At 40.5% G+C, this 20,305-nt stretch overlaps 1 protein-coding gene across 1 annotated transcript; it reads left to right on the top strand.

Annotated features, from left to right (window-relative positions):
* The first annotated feature begins 1,763 nt into the window (after nucleotides 1-1,763).
* On the top strand, nucleotides 1,764-19,749 carry LOC149464468 (keratin, type I cytoskeletal 19-like). Its single transcript, XM_089674435.1, has 8 exons — nucleotides 1,764-2,313; nucleotides 5,095-5,177; nucleotides 8,042-8,198; nucleotides 8,282-8,443; nucleotides 13,941-14,066; nucleotides 14,267-14,487; nucleotides 15,257-15,282; nucleotides 19,395-19,749. Exons 1-8 carry the CDS (start codon nucleotides 1,819-1,821, stop codon nucleotides 19,454-19,456), a joined length of 1,332 nt encoding a protein of 443 aa, XP_089530561.1. The 5' UTR covers nucleotides 1,764-1,818; the 3' UTR covers nucleotides 19,457-19,749.
* The last annotated feature ends 556 nt before the right edge of the window (nucleotides 19,750-20,305 follow it).

The raw sequence follows: 20,305 nt of genomic DNA, 5'->3' as shown, positions 1-20,305 counted from the left end.
CCTACTCTGCTCACTTTTAGATCCTAGATTGTAAGCTCCAAGGAGCAGGGCCTCCTATCCCTCTTGTATTGAACTGTATTATTGCTGTATTGTATCCCTTTATATTGTAAAGCACTGAGCAAACTATTGGCACTAAATAAATCCTGTATAATAATAGTATATGCAGTATATTTTGGGGAGGCATAGATAATTAATTCTGGTCCATCATAAATATTAAATAAACGTTCAGACACCTAGGTATTTCCAGTTTCATGCATTTTAAGTTGTCTATGGAACAGTAATAGAAGGGAAATCTCCCAACTGCACAATGTCCAAAAGAGCATTAATCTCACTTTGGAGAGATTTTAACTCTTTAAAGACTTTAAGGAAAATCTCCAGAATTGAAAAAAAAAATCAGACATAGGTATTATCCATTCTATACTCTATTCAGAATTTGAAAAAAAAAGTTTTGGCTTCTGATAGACTTGGACTAACAGGCTGCAGCAGTAGCAGACAATTTGTAACCATTGCACACCATGAGATTTATAGCTGTAAATAGGTAAAGCGCCAGATCACTATATTGCATCAGAGCTGAGCAGGGGCAGACTGACCATTTGGAAACTCAGGCACTGCCCGAGGGCCCGGGGTCAGTAGGGGGCCCCGTGAGATGCCCCTGGTACCTTTTTCATAGGCTTTTTTGAGTTTGGGCAAGGACACAGGGGCCCCATGATCCCCTATTGCCTGGGGGCCCCATGAGTTGTCAGTCCGCCCCTGGGGCTGAGGGAACACAAAGTGCCTGACAACACAGATGTAAAAAATCATAAAGTTAACTTGAGTATGAACTATGTACCTTAAAGTATTTATAGGCAATGTGAAAAAAATTCATCTTCAAAGTTGACAACAGAGGCACTGAAATATTAGCTGCTTTCATACAATGTTCTAATACCCCAGAATCTTGGCAGTCATTGTCTGATAGACCTGTGCACTGTCAGTGGGAGGAGGCCACATACTCCTCCATACTGGAAACGCACCATATTTTCTATCTGGTATCAGTGGAGGCAGGAGGGGGAGGGAAGGGTTTTTTCTGATAATGCAAGTATACCTGGGGCAAGGGAAGGCAATCTGAGGATGGCTAGTAGAGAATAAAGAAGTCTTGGGATTCAGAAGAAGACCCGAAGGAGATAGTAGAAACAAATTGATGAGGGGAGAGTGGACCTTGGCTCACTGAGAGGACCAGAAAAAGTAAAGTCCTGAGAATCCTTTGTCAAACCTGTTTATATTGTCTACTTATCTTTCAGAAGAGCATACAGATAGCCAGGTGTCAAGGTGTCAAATATATTTAAAACTTGATGATTATTTTAATCTGCATTGGTCATAATATTTAAAACCACTAATCCATCCTATTTACAGAGACTCTTTAGGGTGATCTAATGTGTTACTATATTCCTAATAAATTTATAATATACATTCTAATAAATAATCATTAGAGAACATTGTGTCTGAGCCATCCATTTATGTCTATGGCTAAGAATTTTACTGTTGATTTTATTGGTTGTAAAGATCTAATGACTACAATAACTTGTCAGTTAAAAGTCCAGGGTGTGACCCAATGCACTGTATGATTACATAACAATGGTCTTTTCATTAGTGACTGCACAACTACATTCCCACCCTAATGGAAGCCTGTTAAAACTCCATAAAATGACATTCACTCAATGACGCCTCTAAGGTTGTATAAAAGTTACCCACCAACAAGAATCAGCGGTACTTCCAAGCTCAGGCAGCAGTCTAACTACTCCACCAAGTGTACAACTATCACAGTCTTGTTTTGCCATCACCATGAACCAAACTGTCAAGCAAGTTCACTCTGGATCCACCCAAGGAAGAAGCCAAATATCCTTTCACAACAATGCTGTCCATCAAACAGGATCCGCTGTTTCCTACCATGGCGGTCATCATCAAGCAAAGCATGGAAGACACTTTAGAGCTCCCAGTGTCCACGGTGGATCTGGTGGAAAAGGCATTAGCATCTCTAGACATTTCTCTTATGGCCACAACTTTGGATCACTTCATGGCTACAGCCATGGAAATCACTTCACTCACCAAAGTGCTCATGGTGGTTTCAAGAACGATAGCCTTTTGTGCTTTAATGAGAAAGAGACAATGCAGCTACTGAATAACCGACTGGCCACATACATGGAAAAAGTATGTTCCTTGGAACAAAAAAATAGTCAGCTAGAGGGGAATATTAGAGAGTGGTTTGAGAAGAATGAGCCTGATGGTCTACCAGACTGCAGCAAGTACTACAGGACCATCCAGGAGCTCCAGAGTCAGGTAACTTATTGACAATGTTTATGGGTCAAAAGTGATTTTTGAAATTGATATCAACGATATTAGTGGAAGCAGTTATTTATTAGCTGTAATATCATCAGTAATATCTATGTAAAAGAAACATGTAAAGGCATAATTTAGTTGTATTCAGAAAGCTGAAATTTAATTACAAAAAAGAGACAGACCATGTCTGCTTAGATTTTTTGTTATACATCCTGGCAATGCTTCAGTACCCTGCGTCACCCTGCTATCCTTTGGCTTTAATCTGGTAACACTCAGTAATCATTTTGATCCAGAGATTCTGTAGGCTAAGGCGATGGTCTCCAAACTTTCAAAATAAAGGGCCAGTTTACTGGCCATCAAACTTTAGGGGGGCCAGAATGTGGCCAGTGGGAGTAGAAAATTTCCTGGCATTGGTGGGTGTAAACTGGCCTGGTGGTCAGTGGGAGTAAAAAAAAAATTACCCTATCGCTGGTATCAGTGGGAAGTTTAGTGCTCCATCGCTGTTGTCGATGGGAGGTATAGTACCCAATTGTTGGTGTCATTGGGAGCTATAGTGCCCCATTGTTGGTTTTAGTGGGAGGTATAGTGCCCCATCATTGGTGTCCATGGGAGGTATAGTACCCCATTGTTGGTGTCAGTGTGAGGAATAGTGTCCCATAATTGGTGTCAGTGGAAAACGTAGTTCCCCATCTCTAGTATCAGTGGAAGGAATAGTGTCCCTTCATTGGGGTCAGTGGCAGGAATAATGCCTCGCATCAGTGGAAGTAATAGTGCCCCAAGAGCCAGATAAAGGCAAGCAAAGGGCCACAGTTTGGAGACCCCTTGGCTAAGGCTTCTCTGCCCATCAATCTGAAGATGCACACCCTGATGCATTATAATTATTATTAAATAAAAAATATATTATATGGTTTAAATCATCCACTGTAATTGTCCCTTTTGCTGGACAGCTTGGCCTGTTACAGGAAATTGAAAAATAGTGGATCCAACACATGTGTGAAACACAAACATACTTTTGTATCAGATATTTTAGTAGAAAATGAAACTTCCCAGAAATTGACTGGGTTGTCTATAAGTGGAAGTCCTGCCCGAGTTTCCAAATGGTCAGTCCGCCCCTGGGTGTGGGTTTTTTTTGGTTTAATGGAATGCTGAAGTGTATTTTCTGGGGTCTCAACTATTGTTTATACACAAATGTAGACTTTTACCAACTGCAACGGCTATAGATATAAGATTCTTCTTAGTTATTGTCATCATAGAAACATAATTTTTTCTTATGTAATAAACTACATTACAATCCTCCGAATACTTTTTTTTTTAACATTGCACAGATCAACAAATATGGTCTTTTTTCCTCAGTAAAGGAGAAGCATTTCACAAGTTTTCTTTCTATTAAAATAATTTTTGTGGTAAAAAAAAATCATAAAACCCTAATAGAGTTGTAAAGATTTATTATAATCTTCAAAATACTTTATTAAAGTTTTTGTTCTTTGTAGTTAATCTTACATAATCTTTAAATAATAGTGGACCATAGATTGTTTATGTGTACCATTCCACAGATGTTATGTAGACAGAAAAGGAGGTTAGTCTTTCATTTTATAACTTGCTATCATTATAGTATTTAGATAGCCAAAATATTTTATTTAGGTCTTGGAGAGGGAAGGATAAGGACCACTGTCAAGATTTTCTTGCTGTAGCTGTTCCCGCTGGGGAGGTTCACCCCTCTATGTTATATATTTGTAACCATTATACCCTAGACAGAAAGTGATGGGAAATCCAAAATTTTACAGTTGTCATTAGTACAAGAGATGAGGGAAAATCCTCCAATTGGGAAACCTGTTTCGGTGGCAGCTATCTATGTGGAGAATTTTCTCTAAAGTAGAGATTTCCTCTAACTTCCCGGACAGAAAGGGAAATTCTTCAAATAGGAGACAAATACAAAAAGATAAAAAACTTACAGGGGCTTTAATCCTTCTCTACTGTATCTGTGCTGTCCTACTTACAGTTAGCCGACAGCTAGCTAACAAATATGACAGAAACAGCTTTGCTTTTTATTCCAAAACTGAATTAATAGTTAACTGGAACTGCAGTGGTAAATGGGGAATCTTTATTTTTAGCAAACACGTCCTGTTTTTTATTGATAAAAATACAAAATGGTGCAATTGCAGCGAATGCCCAATAAATGGCTCCCTACTTATTATAATGATGATATATAGCACAGTACCCAAAATAAAAGGTTGGGTTGTATACACTTCAAATATCCATTGTTTACAGTGACCAGTATATTACAGAACACTTTAAAAGGATCATTTAAAGGGGGAGATCACTTGCCATTGATATTTATCAGTGGTTAATGGTCAAATAGCCATCTCAACTTTTATATCTAAGAGAGACCTAGTGGTACTGTCATTAAAGAGTCTCTAAAAATTAGAAATAATGGTTTTGAAATAACAAAGCTCAACTCTTTGAGGACACATGGGTGTACGTCTAGGTGCTTGTTTTGCTTTTTGTGGCTAAATGTTTCTGGACCATATATATTTTGAGTCATTGTGGTGCCCCATTTTCCTTTGTATGCACAGAGCTGAAAAAAAGTAATTAATACATTTTCTTTTTGTCCCCAGTCACTAAGAGTTATCTAAGAGTTTTATAAATGCTCTGATCTGACTTTTTTTTACCATTACCGTATTTTAGGACTTTTTTCATATGTGCTTAGATGAAACATCACACAAAGTCAAATAAAGATCGGATATGAAATTTCCTAATACTAACATCTCATATGTTCCACAGCTCCCTGTAGCCTATAAACAAAATGCAAAAGTGTTTTTGGACATGGACAATGCCAAACTGACAGCAGATGACTTAAGGAACAAGTAAGTCCATTTAAAATCATCAATCAGTTACTACAGGTATATATATACACAGTATCTCACAGAAGTGAGTACACCCCTCACATTTTTGTAAATATTTTATTCTCTCTTTTCATGTGACAACACTGAAGAAATGACACTTAGCTACTATGTGACGTAGTGAGTGTACAGCTTGTATAACATGTAAATTTTCTGTCCCCTTAAAATAACTCAACACACAGCCATTAATGTCTAAACCGCTGGCAACAAAAGTGAGTCCACCCCTAAGTGAAAATGTCCAAATTGGGCCCAGTTAGCCATTTTCCCTCCTCTGTGTCATGTGACTCGTTAGTGTTACAAGGTCTCAGGTGTGAATCGGGAGCAGGTGTGTTAAATTTGGTGTTATCGCTCTCACTCTCTCATACTAGTCACTGGAAGTTCAACATGGCACCTCATGGCAAAGAACTCTCTGAGGATCTGAAAAAAAAGAATTTTTGCTCTACATAAAGATGGCCTAGGCTATAAGAAGATTGGCAAGACCCTGAAACTGAGCTGCAGCACGGTGGCCAAGACCATACAGTGGTTTAACAGGACAGGTCCCACTCAGAACAGGCCTCGCAATGATCAACCAAAGAAGTTGAGTGCACGTGCTCAGCATCATATCCAGAGGTTGTCTTTGGGAAATAGACGTATGAGTGCTGCCAGCATTGCTGCAGGGGTTGAAGGGGTGGAGGGTCAGCCTGTCAGTGCTCAGACCATACGCCACACACTGCATCAAATTGGTCTGCATAGCTGTTGTCCCAGAAGGAAGCCTCTTCTAAAGATGATGCACAAGAAATCTGCAAACAGTTTGCTGAAGACAAGCAGACTAAGGACATGGATTACTGGAACCATGTCCTGTGGTCTGATGAGACCAAGATAAACTGATTTGGTTCAGATGGTGTCATGCGTGTGTGGCGGTAACCAGGTGAGGAATACAAAGACAAGTGTGTTTTGCCTACAGTCAAGCATGGTGGTGGGAGTGTCATGGTCTGGGGCTGCATGAGTGCTGCCGGCACTGGGGAGCTACAGTTCATTGAGGGAACTATGAATGCCAACATGTACTGTGACATACTGAAGCAGAGCATGATCCCCTCCCTTCAGAGACTGAGCTGCAGGGTAGTATTCCAACATGATAACGATCCCATACACACCTCCAAGATGACCATTGCTTTGCTAAAGAAGCTGAGGGTAAAGGTGATGGACTGGCCAAGCATGTCTCCAGACCTAAACCCTATTGAGCATTTGTGGGGCATCCTCAAACAGAAGGTGGAGGAGCTCAAGGTCTAATATCCACCAGCTCCGTGCTGTCATCATGGAGGAGTGGAAGAGGACTCCAGTGACAACCTGTGAAGCTCTGGTGAACTCCATGTCCAAGAGGGTTAAGGCAGTGCTGGAAAATAATGGTGGCCACACAAAATATTGACACTTTGGGCCCAATTTGGACATTTTCACTTAGGGGTGGACTCACTTTTGTTGCCAGCCATTAACGGCTGTGTAGACATTAATGGCTGTGTTTTGAGTTATTTTGAGGGTACAGCAAAGTTACATGTTATACAAGCTGTACACTTACTACTTTACATTGTAGCAAAGTGTCATTTCTTCAGTGTTGTCACATGAAAGGATATGAAAAAATATTTACAAATATGTGAGGGGTGTATTCACTTCTGTGAGATACTGTATATATATATATATATATATATATATATATATATATACACATTTATTAATAATACAAAAGATATACAGTATATATTTACCCATAGTAAAAAAGTAACAAGCACACTCCATGGTAAGGTGCTAAAAGGTACCCCTTTGTTATCTTCACTATGCTCCCCCACTGCCCTGATTTCAGGGACCCCTGTGTATATAAGTATAGCCTTTCTTTAAGTCCAAACTTTCACAAGGCTAACCAGGCTAAGCATACCCCCTCCACTCAACCATGAGACAGCACTATGGTCTTGCAATTTTTAACTGAAGCGCCTAGTGCAGGACTAGGGTTGAGGGTTTCTCTTTCTATCCCTTTACTTAGAGTTCTCGAGGAGAATTAGAACAGCAGAAAGCACCATATACAGGTAAGAACAAGCGCTTTATGCAGCCTGTACTGCAAAGGACTTGTTATTAGCAGTCTGGGTAAAAAAAATATATATAATGCTCTGAGATAAAATAGCCTGTGAATAATTAAAAAAAATATGTGTGTGTGTGATATATTAAAGGAACTATACGTTGTTATGTTTGTGGATTGCAGGAATGCACTTTATTCTGTACTCCTGTGACCTGTTTTATGCCTCTCCAGGCTCTGGAAAGATCCCAGTTTTTTAGCTGGTATCCACCCAGATGCCCGTACCTGCAGCTGGTTCACACTTTTAGCTAACCACTGAGAGTCAGCAGTTCCTGCCCCCTTCCAACCCCAGGGCTCCAGTGAGCACTGGATGGGCAGAGCACTTTCAGTCACTGGCTCTCTGCTCACTGACGGCTGAGAACTGAGCGATCAGTGGTCTTTGAGTGCTGCATCCACCTAGGTGAGCATATATATATATATATATATATATATATATATATAAATATATATATATATATTTTTTTTTTTTTGTAGAAATGTTGTACAAAATGAAAAATTATGCAGTGTACTAGCCTATAGGTGTAGTGGTTGCATTAGTTTTCCTTTTCAGTCTAAGATCATTTTCTGCAAGTACAAAAAAAAATAGTTGGGCTTGATTTAGTGGTTTGGAGTAGATATTGAAAAATGGCTTGCTTTGGCTTACTGTGCATTGTTATTTCTATAGATGTCTTGCCGTTATAAAGTAAGCTTGTTTTCGTACAGCATTTTGCGTTTTCCTTTTCTTCAGATATGAACTGGAGAGTAATCTGAGAAACAGCATTGAGGCGGATGTCAAGGGTCTCAGCAGAGTCCTAGAGAGACTGAACATGGAGATAGATGATCTTCAACTGCATGTCTGCAACCTTCAAGAGGAGCTCCAAGAGCTGAAGAAGACTCATGAAGAGGTGAATGTATATTAAGATCTTCTAGGAAACAGACTAATAATATTATTTTTTGTACCAGACTCATTTATTTTTATTTTTTACAGGAGGTCAACTGTCTGCGCACCCATTTGGGTGCCAGAGTCAGCGTAGAAGTCAATGCTGCTCCAAGTAAAGATTTGAACAAAGTCTTGTCTGAGATTCGACAGGAGTATGAAAACCTAATGGAGAGAAACCTCAAAGAGGTTGAGGATATCTTCCTTGCAAGGGTAACTCAATTTTTAAAGGAATGCATCTTAGACATAAAAAATAAAAATAAAATAACATTAACCACACAGGAAATGTGCAAGCCACAATATTTACCATGTGAGAGTGAGCAAAAAGAGGTCTCTCCAAGTTTAGATAACAAGGATACTTGTTTCTTTTTTTTCTTCTTTTTATGTATTTTTATTATTTTTAAATCTGCAGTTTTAATTCAATTATACCTATTAATCCTGTCATGATGGTCCTTGTTCAGGCACTTTCCGTCATTGGGTGATAACGCTTTGTCTCCATATTTCCACTACTATCAAGAGACCTGCTCTTAGAACTGACATGGGATTACATTGATAGAATGTATGTTTGTAGACATGAAGTGGCTGGAGGAGATGAGCAGTGCTGAGATTTCAAAGATGAAAATAGGTGTAAACAGTATTTTAGAAAAAAAAAATGGCAATTTCTTATGCTACACATTACTAGAAACTTAATGTTAACCAATTATGGTTTTTGATTCTCTTTAATAAGAGATAATAAATTGTGCAGTAAATAAACAGAAGGCTCCAATACGGTCCTCTGCCTACCGGTTGCTTTTATTTAAAGTGAGCTGGAATTAGTGTTAATAACTTGTACCTGACACTGATTACTATATATAATGGGACTTCTAAGCACTTATTTTAGGTTAGACCTGCATTCTGTAAATTATTGATATTACAGTACTATTGGGAAAAAGCCATGTCTGTACTTACCACTATTGGGTCCACTATGAAGTGCTGTGGGAACGCAAAATGATATTAATTTAGTTTCTTGGCATGTTTCCCAAGGGTGCAGTAACTTGGGCCAAGGTTATAGCTCAAGAATTGAGGAGTACAAGCAAACATTGCTGTTGCGCACCACTGAGGAGAACCTATAAAACAACCCCATGTCAATATTTTTTAGACTACGTTCCAACAAGGTGTATAAATCCAGAACCTGACCTAGGATGAGTGGCTGTCACCCACATTTGAGGATGTCTTAACTTCTCTCTTACTGTGGGACTGATTTACCTTTAATATTCACATTTTTATAATTGTCTTTGGCATGGCTAGGGAACCCTTGCCCAAAAAAGCTTATGATTAACTTTACAGTTTTTTTTTCTTTCGGGGCGCATGCATGCCGGCCAAGATGGTATATAATAATTATCCTCTGCTGACCCTCAGCTTTCACGGCCCTCCTGCTCTTCTTCCACGGCAACTGCAGGTCTAGGAGAGCCCTCTCCTTGTCCAGGCAAATCCCGCTGACCATATGGGAAAAATCGGTCATTGGAAACCACCCAATGCCGCCGCCTCTTGATCCCGGCCTTCCATCCTGGACAGATTTTTTACTAGGCCTAAATCCCCAGGCTCAAGTATCAGTGGCGGCCCAAGGATGAGCCCGAAGATGAGGGGCTGCGGAAATGAAGGGGGCAGACACGGACATCCCTGCTGCTCAGTTTCCCACCCAGAAGGCTCCCTCTTTGACAGTAGATTCCTTGGAGGCAAAACTGCAAGTATTCCTAACAAACAAATATTACTTGCACTATTTCTGCTGAAATTGGGAAGCTTGCGAAGGAGCTTAGGGGGGAGATTACCCAATTGGGGGACTGCACTGACCACCTTGAGTCAAAATTTTATGACTTGGTGCAATATGTCCATGTTCTATAAGAGGATAATGCGAATCTGAAACATTCTGTGTCCCGGTTACAGCTCCAACTGGAAGATCTGGAGAACAGGGAATGTAGCCAAAATATTTGGGTTCACGGCATCTCCGAAATGGTCTCTGACTCCCATCTTCAGCGTTATCTATTGTCTTTATTTTCCACATTGGCCCCCAAGGTCCCTGATGCTGATTGGCAAATGGATCGGGTCCATACGTCACTGGGCCTGAAACCTCTAGAGGGCACTAGACCTAGAGATGTTATTATCCGGTTTCACTACTTCAACAGGAAAGAAGACTTGCTCTCTTCTACACGCAACAAGTCCTCTATAGAATTTAAAGGAGACAGGTTCCAACTCTTCTGTGATCTGTCCCTGTCAGGGATCCCGGGTCCTCGGCGGCGCGCGCATGCGCAGACCGCCGATCCGTCCCACCCGGCGAGCGCAGAGTCCTCGGCGATCGCGGCGGCCGCGCATGCGCAGTAGCGATCGCGGCCGCACCGATGGGAGAGCATGGCGCTCTATTTAAAGCTGCCCTGTGCATCTCCAAGTTGCCGCAAGGTCTTGTTCCTGTCCTGTAAGTACGCTTCCTTGTTGCCAAACTCTGCCTGTTCTGTTTATGCTGACCTTCTCCTGCTCTGACCCCGGCTCGTTCCTGACCATCCCTCTGCCTGACCCTCTGTACCACGCTGCCCGCACAATACCGACCCGGTTAGTCTGACCTCGCCTACTCCTGATAGTTGCCCATCCATCCCGCTCGGATCGGGATCTGTCATCCCATCCATCCCACTCGGATCGGGATCTGTCATCCCCTTCACAGCAGGCTCAACCTGGGCACATACCCTCAGCGGGACCCCTCTGCCGCCGCCGGGGGTGCCCAGGGACGCGACCTGGTTTCAGTCTTGCACCAAGTCCATCCCCACCATCAGGGGCCCTGGTGAAAAGGCAAACTGGGACTTAGACTCCGCGTCCTGGGAAACCCCGTGCCGTGGACCACTAGAGATCCCGTTGGGCGGAGCCTGACAGTCCCCCATTACCCTGGCAAAGAGGTGGGTTATGAAACCGGTTACCACTCATCTCCAGCAACATCATGTCGCTTATTGGTGGGGATTTCCTTTCAAGCTTGTTGTCTCCAAGGATAACACCCAAGTCATTCTTCGTGAATTGCTTCTTTAAACAGTTGGGACTTCCTCCTCTGCCTGAAGAGTACATTCCGCAACCACCTAAAAACATCCAGACCTTCTTCTACCCCACGCAGGACCTGGACACCTGCTAAGCCTGGCAGGAAGGAATTTCTGTGCACTCCTCAACGGCCTCGAATCCCTGGCTCAATGGGCCCCATCACCCCTATAACCTGACTCTTCCCTGTATCAGGTTTCCCATCCTGCTAGTGGGGTTGTCCTAATCCCATGTGTGTTTTACTGTTTAATGTTTTTTCGCATTGTTGTGTCCTGACTACCATTGCCATGTGAAATGCTGAGGTAAGTACCTGTCATGTTGGAAATGCTGCTGTGTTGCCCCCTGGTCCTGGCAACCCGGGATATTTCCAATGTCCCGGGTATATATCTCTGATGATATCTTTGTTTCTAACCATAATCCCTACGACCTGTTTTGAGTGATGCACTTGTTTGTGATAGGCCTGGTGCCATGCTAATCACCTGGTTTTCCTTCTCTGTTATTTCTTGTTTTACCTCATTGATGACAATTTTTCCGTATCCTCAGGTTACACAGCTGTTACGCCCATTACTGTTACATGATGGTTTTAAGGCTATTGTCATATAATGTCAAGGGTTTTAACTCTGTCCAAAAATGGTGGATGTCTCTGAAGGAGTTCAGATCCTCAGGAGCAGATATCATATTTGTTCAGGAAACTCATTTCAAACAGGATGGCTCTTTTTGCTTTGCCTCTAAAAGTTTTCCGCAATCCTATTCAGCTTTTGATCCCTCTGGGAAAACCAGAGTAGCTATTTTGATTAGGAAAAACTGCTTCCTGCGGGTCTCTTCTTCTGGGGTTGACCCACTTGGTCGTTATGTACTGCTGGAATGTATGTGTGAGAGTTCCCCAGTTGTGCTTTTGAACTTGTATACACCCAAATCTGCTCAGCTGTTATTTCTTTCTCAAACATTAGATAAATTGTGCTGCATATCCACTCCATGCATGATTGTTGGGGGGATTTTAATCTGGTTATGTCCCCTCACAAAAATAGGAAGGTCCTTTTTGCACACACCCCGTCGAGAAGAATATGCTCCTCCTTGACGGCATTTCGTAAATTGATCAGGGAACATCCCCTTTTTGATGCCTGGGGGTCAAACATCCTCTCCACAGGCAATACACATTCTATTCCAATCCACATTGAATGTTCTCTTGCCTGGATTATTTCTTTGTCACAGCCTCCCTAATCCCCTTTCTGGTCTCCTCTGAAATTAACCCAATGACCTGGTCAGATCATGCCTCACTGACGCTTGATCTCCTTCTTCCTGATACCCCCCCAGGGTCTGCCACTGAAGCCTCAACAAGAGTTTTCTGTGCTCATAACAGCTTTGTGACAAACTCTCCTGAGGCCTGAATGCCTATTTTCAGCATAACGTTGGCTCAGTCTCTTTCTCCTCGACCCTCTGGGAGGCCCATAAGGCCATATTCAGAGGCATGTGCATTTCCATGGGCACTTGTTTAAAGAAGGCCTCTGTTTCCGCCAGACAATCTTTCTTATGCCAACTATCCTTAGCCAAACGACCATTACTAGCTAACCCGTCTATACTACGGCTCCGGCAGGTTTCCCATATACGGGATCAAATTTGAGCTCTGGATCTACATAAAACCACCCAGTCTCTCGCTTGGGCTAAGCAAAACTTTTACGAGTTTTCTAATAAACCACATCGCATGCTCGTTAACAGACTTAAATCACAGGTATCCCTATCATTACCGGGCCACCTACTCCAGCCTGATGGTAATCCTACATATGACCCACATGTTATGGCTAATGTATTTGGGGATTACTACAAGAAGCTTTACAATTGCCTAGCTCCTGATGTTCATCCTCCCCATCAGATGACTGCTTTTGAAGCTTTTTTTGCCTCCTTACATTTACCATGTTTGTCACCTTCTGATGTCGCATCTCTAAATGCGGACATTTCTACTGAAGAATTATTGGAGGTTGTTAAACGTCTCCCTACTCACAAATCCCCAGGATTCAAAGCAATTTGAATTCTGGGGTGCATTACTAGAGGGATCAAAACCAGAAGGAAGGAGGTCCTCAATCTAGCATGTAAAGCTTTAGTAGACCTCATTTAGGATGCTGTGTCCAGTTCGGGAGACCTCGCTTACAAAAGTATATTGATACCACAGAGCTGGCCCTGAGACAACAAAGTGGTGAAAGGTCAGAGGGATACAATATATTAGGAGAGAGAGTGGAGAAACCTAAAATATACAGCCTCAAGGAAAGAAGGGAAAGAGGGGCACAGGGGCATGACCTGAAACCAGCAGGAGGAAAGTTCTGAAATAGCCTAAGAAAGTATTATTTGCACCAGAGGAGTAGTTGTTGCATGGGCTTCCAGCAACGGTATCAAGTCAATTAACAGTAAGTGTAATCAAACATGCTTGGGATAAACATATAACTGTGCTCAGGTTAAAAAATAAATAAATAAATAAAAACCACAAATATAAAAAAGGGGCAGATTTGATGAACCACTTGGTCTTTCCTGTCATCACTCTTCCGTGTTTCTGCCTATGATTTTGAAGATGTTACCAACACAACATTTTTTTGTAAACAATACCAATTTAAGGGTAACTTGAAGCTGGTTCAAACCTATACTTTTAATTTTTACATACAATTTTCAGAGTGAAGAAGTGAACCGTGAGATGGTGTTTGGAGCTGAACAGTTGCAATCAGTTAATGGTGACCTTATTGAGTTGAAACGCAACCTGAACACACTGGAAATTGAGCTTCAAAGCCAATTAAGTGTGGTAAGTAAGACATTTTTAGATGTACGTTTTTATGAAGTGGAAGTGTAGAAAGGACATATCATTTGAAGACTTGCATCTGTAATATTTATAATGTTAAATAACAGATTATTTATAAACTGTACATTTGAACTTCAATTTACAAAATATTAACATCAGTCAAAACTTCTTGGACTTATAATTATGTTCAATATTTTTTTTAGAAATCAGCTCTAGAGGATTCACTGGTCGAAACAGAAGGCACTTACCAATCTCAGCTGGCCCAGTTGCAATGTCTGATCGACAACCTGGAGTTAGAGCTGGGACAAATACGATTTGACCTGGAACAGCAAAACACCGCTTATAAAATCCTCATGGACCAGAAGAACCACTTGGAGATGGAGATTGCCACATACAAACATCTTCTAGAAGGACACGACATCCAGTAAGTATGACAAAATAATAACCAAAAATAATAATATATGAAAAACAACTAGAAAACTATTTGGTAGTATCGACCTGGTACTATGTATATATATATATATACAGAGAAAGAGAGAGCAAGAGAGAGAGAGAGAGAGGCCAAACATTATTTTTCTTTTATGTAGAGTAGTGAAGAATTAGCATCCCTATCAGGTTTTCATGTCAATTTACAGTGCAAGAATTTACTTCTTTAGTAAAGAATATCCTAAGAATTTACATGTAGTTGTATTCCTGATTAAATAATTTCTTTGCAAAACAATGTGGTAGAATAGGACATGTAAACATAATAGAGTTCTAAATTTTTTATAATCTCCAGGATGCTCACTACATATATCTGTTCAGGCAGCTGGACATCTCAATCTAATAAAGTAATCAATTAATCCCCCCATGACCATCCTCAAAACTTTCCTAAATATTACTATGCTAGTTGTCATCTTCTACTATAAAGGTGTTAAATATCTTCTCCTTACCAACAATGAAATATAAGGAAGAGGTGCTAGACTATGTTGGTGGACCAGTGGGTGCAGCCAAAAAGAAGTCTCTAAATATCTCACACCTACCACCAGACTCAACATTGCCCTGGTATGCTCACTCAATTGCCAATATTTTGGCAAATGTCCTCTTTAATTAGGCCTCATTTTGCCTATAAATTTGTAATTTCAACACATTTAATTTTACTTTGAATCCTAATAATGATAAAATTAATGGTAATCCTCTTTCTTTTTCCACAGTACTCCGGTTCGCAACAACAGTACTGGTAAGATAATAAATATAAGTTTTTAAACAAGTTTATGCAAGGGGCAAACCAATAAATCAAGAGAAATGCAACATTCTGTTCTTGGCCAAGACAAGGTTGTCCAATCCTTCTTTATATAAAGCTGCCCCCTGCAGTAGCTATGTTAATTAAAGATAAAATAGCCAACATTGGGGATGTATATTAAAGTAAAACCATCTTATTAGGAAATGGTGCTTGTATCCAATACTTTTTCAAATTTAGAATGCCTTGATAACAATGCTTGGACTGCACTGTATAAAGTAAAGAATGGAATTTCTTAAAACAAATTAGCAAAAGAATTTTAATTCTAGTTACTAAAACTTATGCTTTTGTTAAGGCAAGGTAGTATTGATTTGGACTGACCAATTATTGAGAGTGTCTATATCCCATGTCTTCCATCAAGTCTATCAGTCGGGGGGGATGATTGGCAGTTGGAGGTTTTTAGGTCATGTAATCCAATTGGCAGTCCAATAGTTGGAGGTTTTTAGGTCATGTAATCCAATTGGCAGTCCAATAGTTGGAGGTTTTTAGGTCATGTAATCCAATTGGCAGTCTAGTAGTTGGAGGTTTTTAGGTCATGTAATCCAATTGGCAGTCGAATAGGTGGAGGTTTTTAGGTCATGTAATCTAATTGGCAGTCCAGTAGTTGGAGGTTTTTAGGTCATGTAATCCAATTGGCAGTCCAATAGGTGGAGGTTTTTAGGTCATGTAATCCAATTGGCAGTCCAGTAGTTGGAGGTTTTTAGGTCATGTAATCCAATTGGTAGTCCAATAGTTGGAGGTTTTTAGGTCATGTAATCCAATTCAAATGACCAAAATCTAGTATCTAACAATTTGTATTTAGTTTTCTATCAGAGTCATTGTGGTACATTCTTTTGAATGGACAATACAAGGCCTGCCCCCAAATGTAATTGTCTCCTATATTCTGATTGTGGATATAAATTGTGATGATGGTCTTGTTGTTACTATATTCCAAGTTTGAAAAGGGGTCAGATAACACCAAAAATGTCTCTGTTATGGAGTGATGGAGAAACGCTCTCTCTGCAATGGTACACACCCTTTATTTGATGTTTTAATTTAGTTGTGGCTAATAATGTATGACATATTTTGTTGCTGAATTGTCCTGGGTTTTTGAGACAAACCAAATTTACCTCAATCCTCAACAACATCATTGAACTTATAGTCATTAATGTTCCTCCACCTAGTTACTGAAACCTATGCTTGTGATAAGGCAAGGTGGTATTGATCTGGACTGACCAATTAATAAGAGTGTCTATATCCCATGTCTTCCATCAACCATCAAGTCTATCAGTCAGGGCAGGGGGGGAGTTGGCAGTCATATATTTGGAGGTTTTTAGGTCATGTAATCCAATTGGCAGTCCAATAGTTAGAGGATTTTAGGTTGTGTAATCCAATTCAAATGACCAAAATCTAGTATCTGACAATTTGTATTTAGTTTTCTATCAGAGTCATTGTGGTACATTCTTTTGAATGGACAATACAAGGCCTGCCCCCAAATGTAATTGTCTCCTATATTCTGATTGTGGATATAAATTGTGATGATGGTCTTGTTGTCACTATATTCCAAGTTTGAAAAGGGGTCAGATAACACCTAAAATGTGATGGAGTAACTCTCTTTCTCTCTGCAATGGTACACACCCGTTATTTGATGTTTTAATTTAGTTGTGGATAATAATTTATGACATATTTTGTTGCTGAATTGTCCTGGGTTTTTGAGACAAACCAAATGTACCTCAATCCACAACATCATTGAATTTAAAGTCATTAATGTTCCTGCACATAGAACTTTACAAGCTTGGATACAGTAAGAGCAATAACCCAGCCTTGCTGCAGTTCCCCTGTCCATTGCCAAAGGTGCCATTACAGCCATTGGCAGCAGCCAGGAACAGCAGCAACATTGAGCTTAACCACCTCAAGTCCAGAAACTTTCACCCCCTTCCTGCCCAGGCCAATTTTCAGCTTTCAGCGCTGTCACACTTTGAATGACAATTGCGCGGTCATGCAACACTGTACCCATATGAGTTTTTTAGCATTTTTTGAGACAGATAAAACTTTATTTTGGTGGTATTTATTCACCACTGGGATTTTTTTTTTTTTTTTTGCTATATAAATGAAAAAGTCCAAAAATTTCGAAAAAAGTGTTTTTCTTACAAGAATTTGCAAATAAATAATCTTTCTTCATAAATATTGGCCAAACTTTATTCAGTTAGCTTTTTAGTAAAAAAAAATAACCCAAATTAGTTTATAACCAAAAATTATAATTTTTCCAAAAAATGGTTTACATTTTTATTTTATTTTTTTATATTATTATTTATGGGTTTTTTTTTTTTTTAACATACTGTCACCCTAGCAGTACAGTGTCACCATAGTGACACTGTACTACTTGTGGGGGGTGATGAAGATTTTTTTTTTTTTTTACACTGATTGCTTTTACACCCATAAAGGCTGTAAAAGCAATAATTTCTCCTTCTCTCTGACTGCATTCTTACAGCCATTGAGAAACACTGTGAGAGCTTTGATTGGTCACAGCTTGTCACATTGTACAAGGCTGTTGTGAATAGCCCTGTACCATGTGACCTCTGTGATCATTCACAGATTTCATACGTAGTAAGCAATGATGTCAGAAGTGACATCTTGCTTAATACTATTCATGTGATCACTGATTGGCCAATCAGTGATCACATGATTGGGACTGCACACAGAGGTCCCGTACAGCGATCGGTGTTCCACTGTGTCCGGTGGACACAGCGGGCACCGGATCGCGGTGCTGCGCGCTCCCAGGGAGAGCGCACAGGCTAAGCTGATGGGTGCCGTTTATGAACAGCAACCTGCCCCTTGACTGACACCATCCGGCCGCTTATATAGATGGGCCGGACAGGAAGTGGTTAAGGGACAGTAATAGGAGATACTACAAATTATCCAGGGAATATTACCACCTGGAAGAACTAAACTTAACTTGTCACCTCTGCTTATGATAATTAAAAATATTTGTTATATCTGTCTGATAAGTGCAAAAAACCCAAAAACCTGTTGATCCTGACAGAGATCCCAGGTGCTCCTACCTCTTTGTGCTCTTTAACTTTTCTGCACTGAAATCTCAAGCAGTGTTATCATCCCTATCCAATCCAAGTTCACCTCTACAGAACACTTCACCCCTATATTATGGAGATGAGGGCATGGGTGGTGTTCTGTATTCCTAACAGATTTATGTCCTACGGGGACAGCCTTGTTCCTTTATAGATACAGTACGGTGAGTTAGCATTTTTACCCAACAACAGGAAATATGTTATTGATAGGATAACTAGATTAAAATAAGAGAACAAAATCAAAAATGAAAACTAAGGCAGACACCACATCTAACTGGCTAGCTTCAAAATATCATATTATTTTATTTTTGGATTTAGATACACTTTAAGGCCTATGTCAGTCCTAAATGTAGACATGACCATGTACCCAAACTGTTTTTAACAGCTTCCATATATCATTTTTTAAAGGCTTTACTGCATCTTGGAAGTGACATATTTGGAAAGAGCAGAGGAGCGTAAAGTGGAACTTTACCCATAACAAGACAAACAAAAATAATATTCTTTAACAAGGAGTATACATTCCACATTAATAGTTATGCTGCCAAAATAAGTGTGTGCTGTAAAATGCCTCCAGCATTGTTCCTGTTTCTTCTAGCCATAGGCTACCATTTTGCTGAAACCCAGAGCCCCTGAGTAGCAGTAAATCTTTGGGCTTTCAGCAGATCAGTCTCTGCATTTTTGGCACAGTGCTGAAAAATAGCATTGTTCCTGTTTCTTCTAGCCATAGACTGCCATTTTGCTGAAACCCAGAGCCCCTGAGTAGCAGTAAATCTTTGGGCTTTCAGCAGATCAGTCTCTGCATTTTTGGCAACTGAGCATGTGCAGACAGTGTATTACTGGATTCTAAACAGTATAGGTGCTTATTTTTTAATGATTTATTTAGCTATACCTGAAAAATGGGCCAGCCTGAAGTGATCTACCAGAACATCATTTTCTGACTACAGGTCCACTTTAATAAAATTTACTATATTCTGTGTTTTCTTTCAGACACTCACCATGCTGTAAAGGTTCCGATCATCTCGACACAAGTTCACCAGTCCAAGTGTTAAAAGAGAAGTGTGGGATTTCAAAATAACATACAATCATACTCACCTAAGTGGATACAGCATCGGTCTAATGCTGCATCTGTCCTCCGCCACCTCTAAGACTGAGAACTGAGCGATCAAAGACCGTTGATCACTCAGTTCTCAGTCTTCTGTTAACAGAGAGCCGGTGACCGTCCGTCACCTGCATTCTGCTCTACCCTTCCAGTAGCAGGACCAGATGGCTCAGGCTCTCAGCAGTGAGCTGAGAGGCTAAGCCAACTGTTGCTAGGGCATCTGGGTGGATCCTGACATTAAAGTCAGGATCCCTCCAGAGTCTGGACCAGCTTAGTGACCTCAGCGGACAGTGGACTTTAGCCCACTGTCAGCTGAATCTGGGTCACAGGAGTGCAGAAATAAGTGCACTCCTGTGACCCACAGGGGAAGTAGGCCCAAAAGAGATTTGGTCCTACTTCTCTTTTATTACTCATTTATGAACCAGATAACAGACCTGTGTAAGGGCTTGTTCACGCTTATGATAGGCCTTGTGGTCTCTCTGAAAAGCAATCTAGAGGGTTTGGCAGTACTGTTTACCAAACATGACCTGGGGCATAGTTTTTGCCGCTGCCATGAAGCAAACCATCGACTGGGAGGGAGGAGTAAAACTGTGTCCCATTTCCTATTTTTATGCCTCCCCCTGACCGTAAGTGTGAACAAACCCTTATAGAGTTTCCTTTACTGTGTTATTCCTAAAGCTCCAGTAAGCTTATAATAAAAAGTACTTTGCAAAAGAGCTGCTCATAATACTAACAAACGTGGAAAATAAGGAGTACAAATTTTGGGGTACCTGACATCATTGATGCATTTGTACTGCAG

This window comes from Staurois parvus, unplaced genomic scaffold (genome assembly GCF_062004578.1).
Source record: "Staurois parvus isolate SC_StPar_1 unplaced genomic scaffold, SC_StPar_1.0 ptg000151l, whole genome shotgun sequence".
Lineage (NCBI taxonomy): Eukaryota > Metazoa > Chordata > Amphibia > Anura > Ranidae > Staurois > Staurois parvus.
Note: the sequence above shows the minus strand (reverse complement) of the source record. Positions and strands in the feature narration are given on the sequence as shown.

Bases quoted from the DNA above. Each gene is read 5' to 3' on its own strand.
- LOC149464468 (XM_089674435.1), top strand. From the start codon at position 1,819: ATGAACCAAACTGTCAAGCAAGTTCACTCTGGATCCACCCAAGGAAGA. The intron at 2,314-5,094 runs GTAACTTATTGA...TATGTTCCACAG, and splicing joins TCCAGGAGCTCCAGAGTCAG to CTCCCTGTAGCCTATAAACA. The intron at 15,283-19,394 runs GTAAGATAATAA...GTTTTCTTTCAG, and splicing joins GGTTCGCAACAACAGTACTG to ACACTCACCATGCTGTAAAG.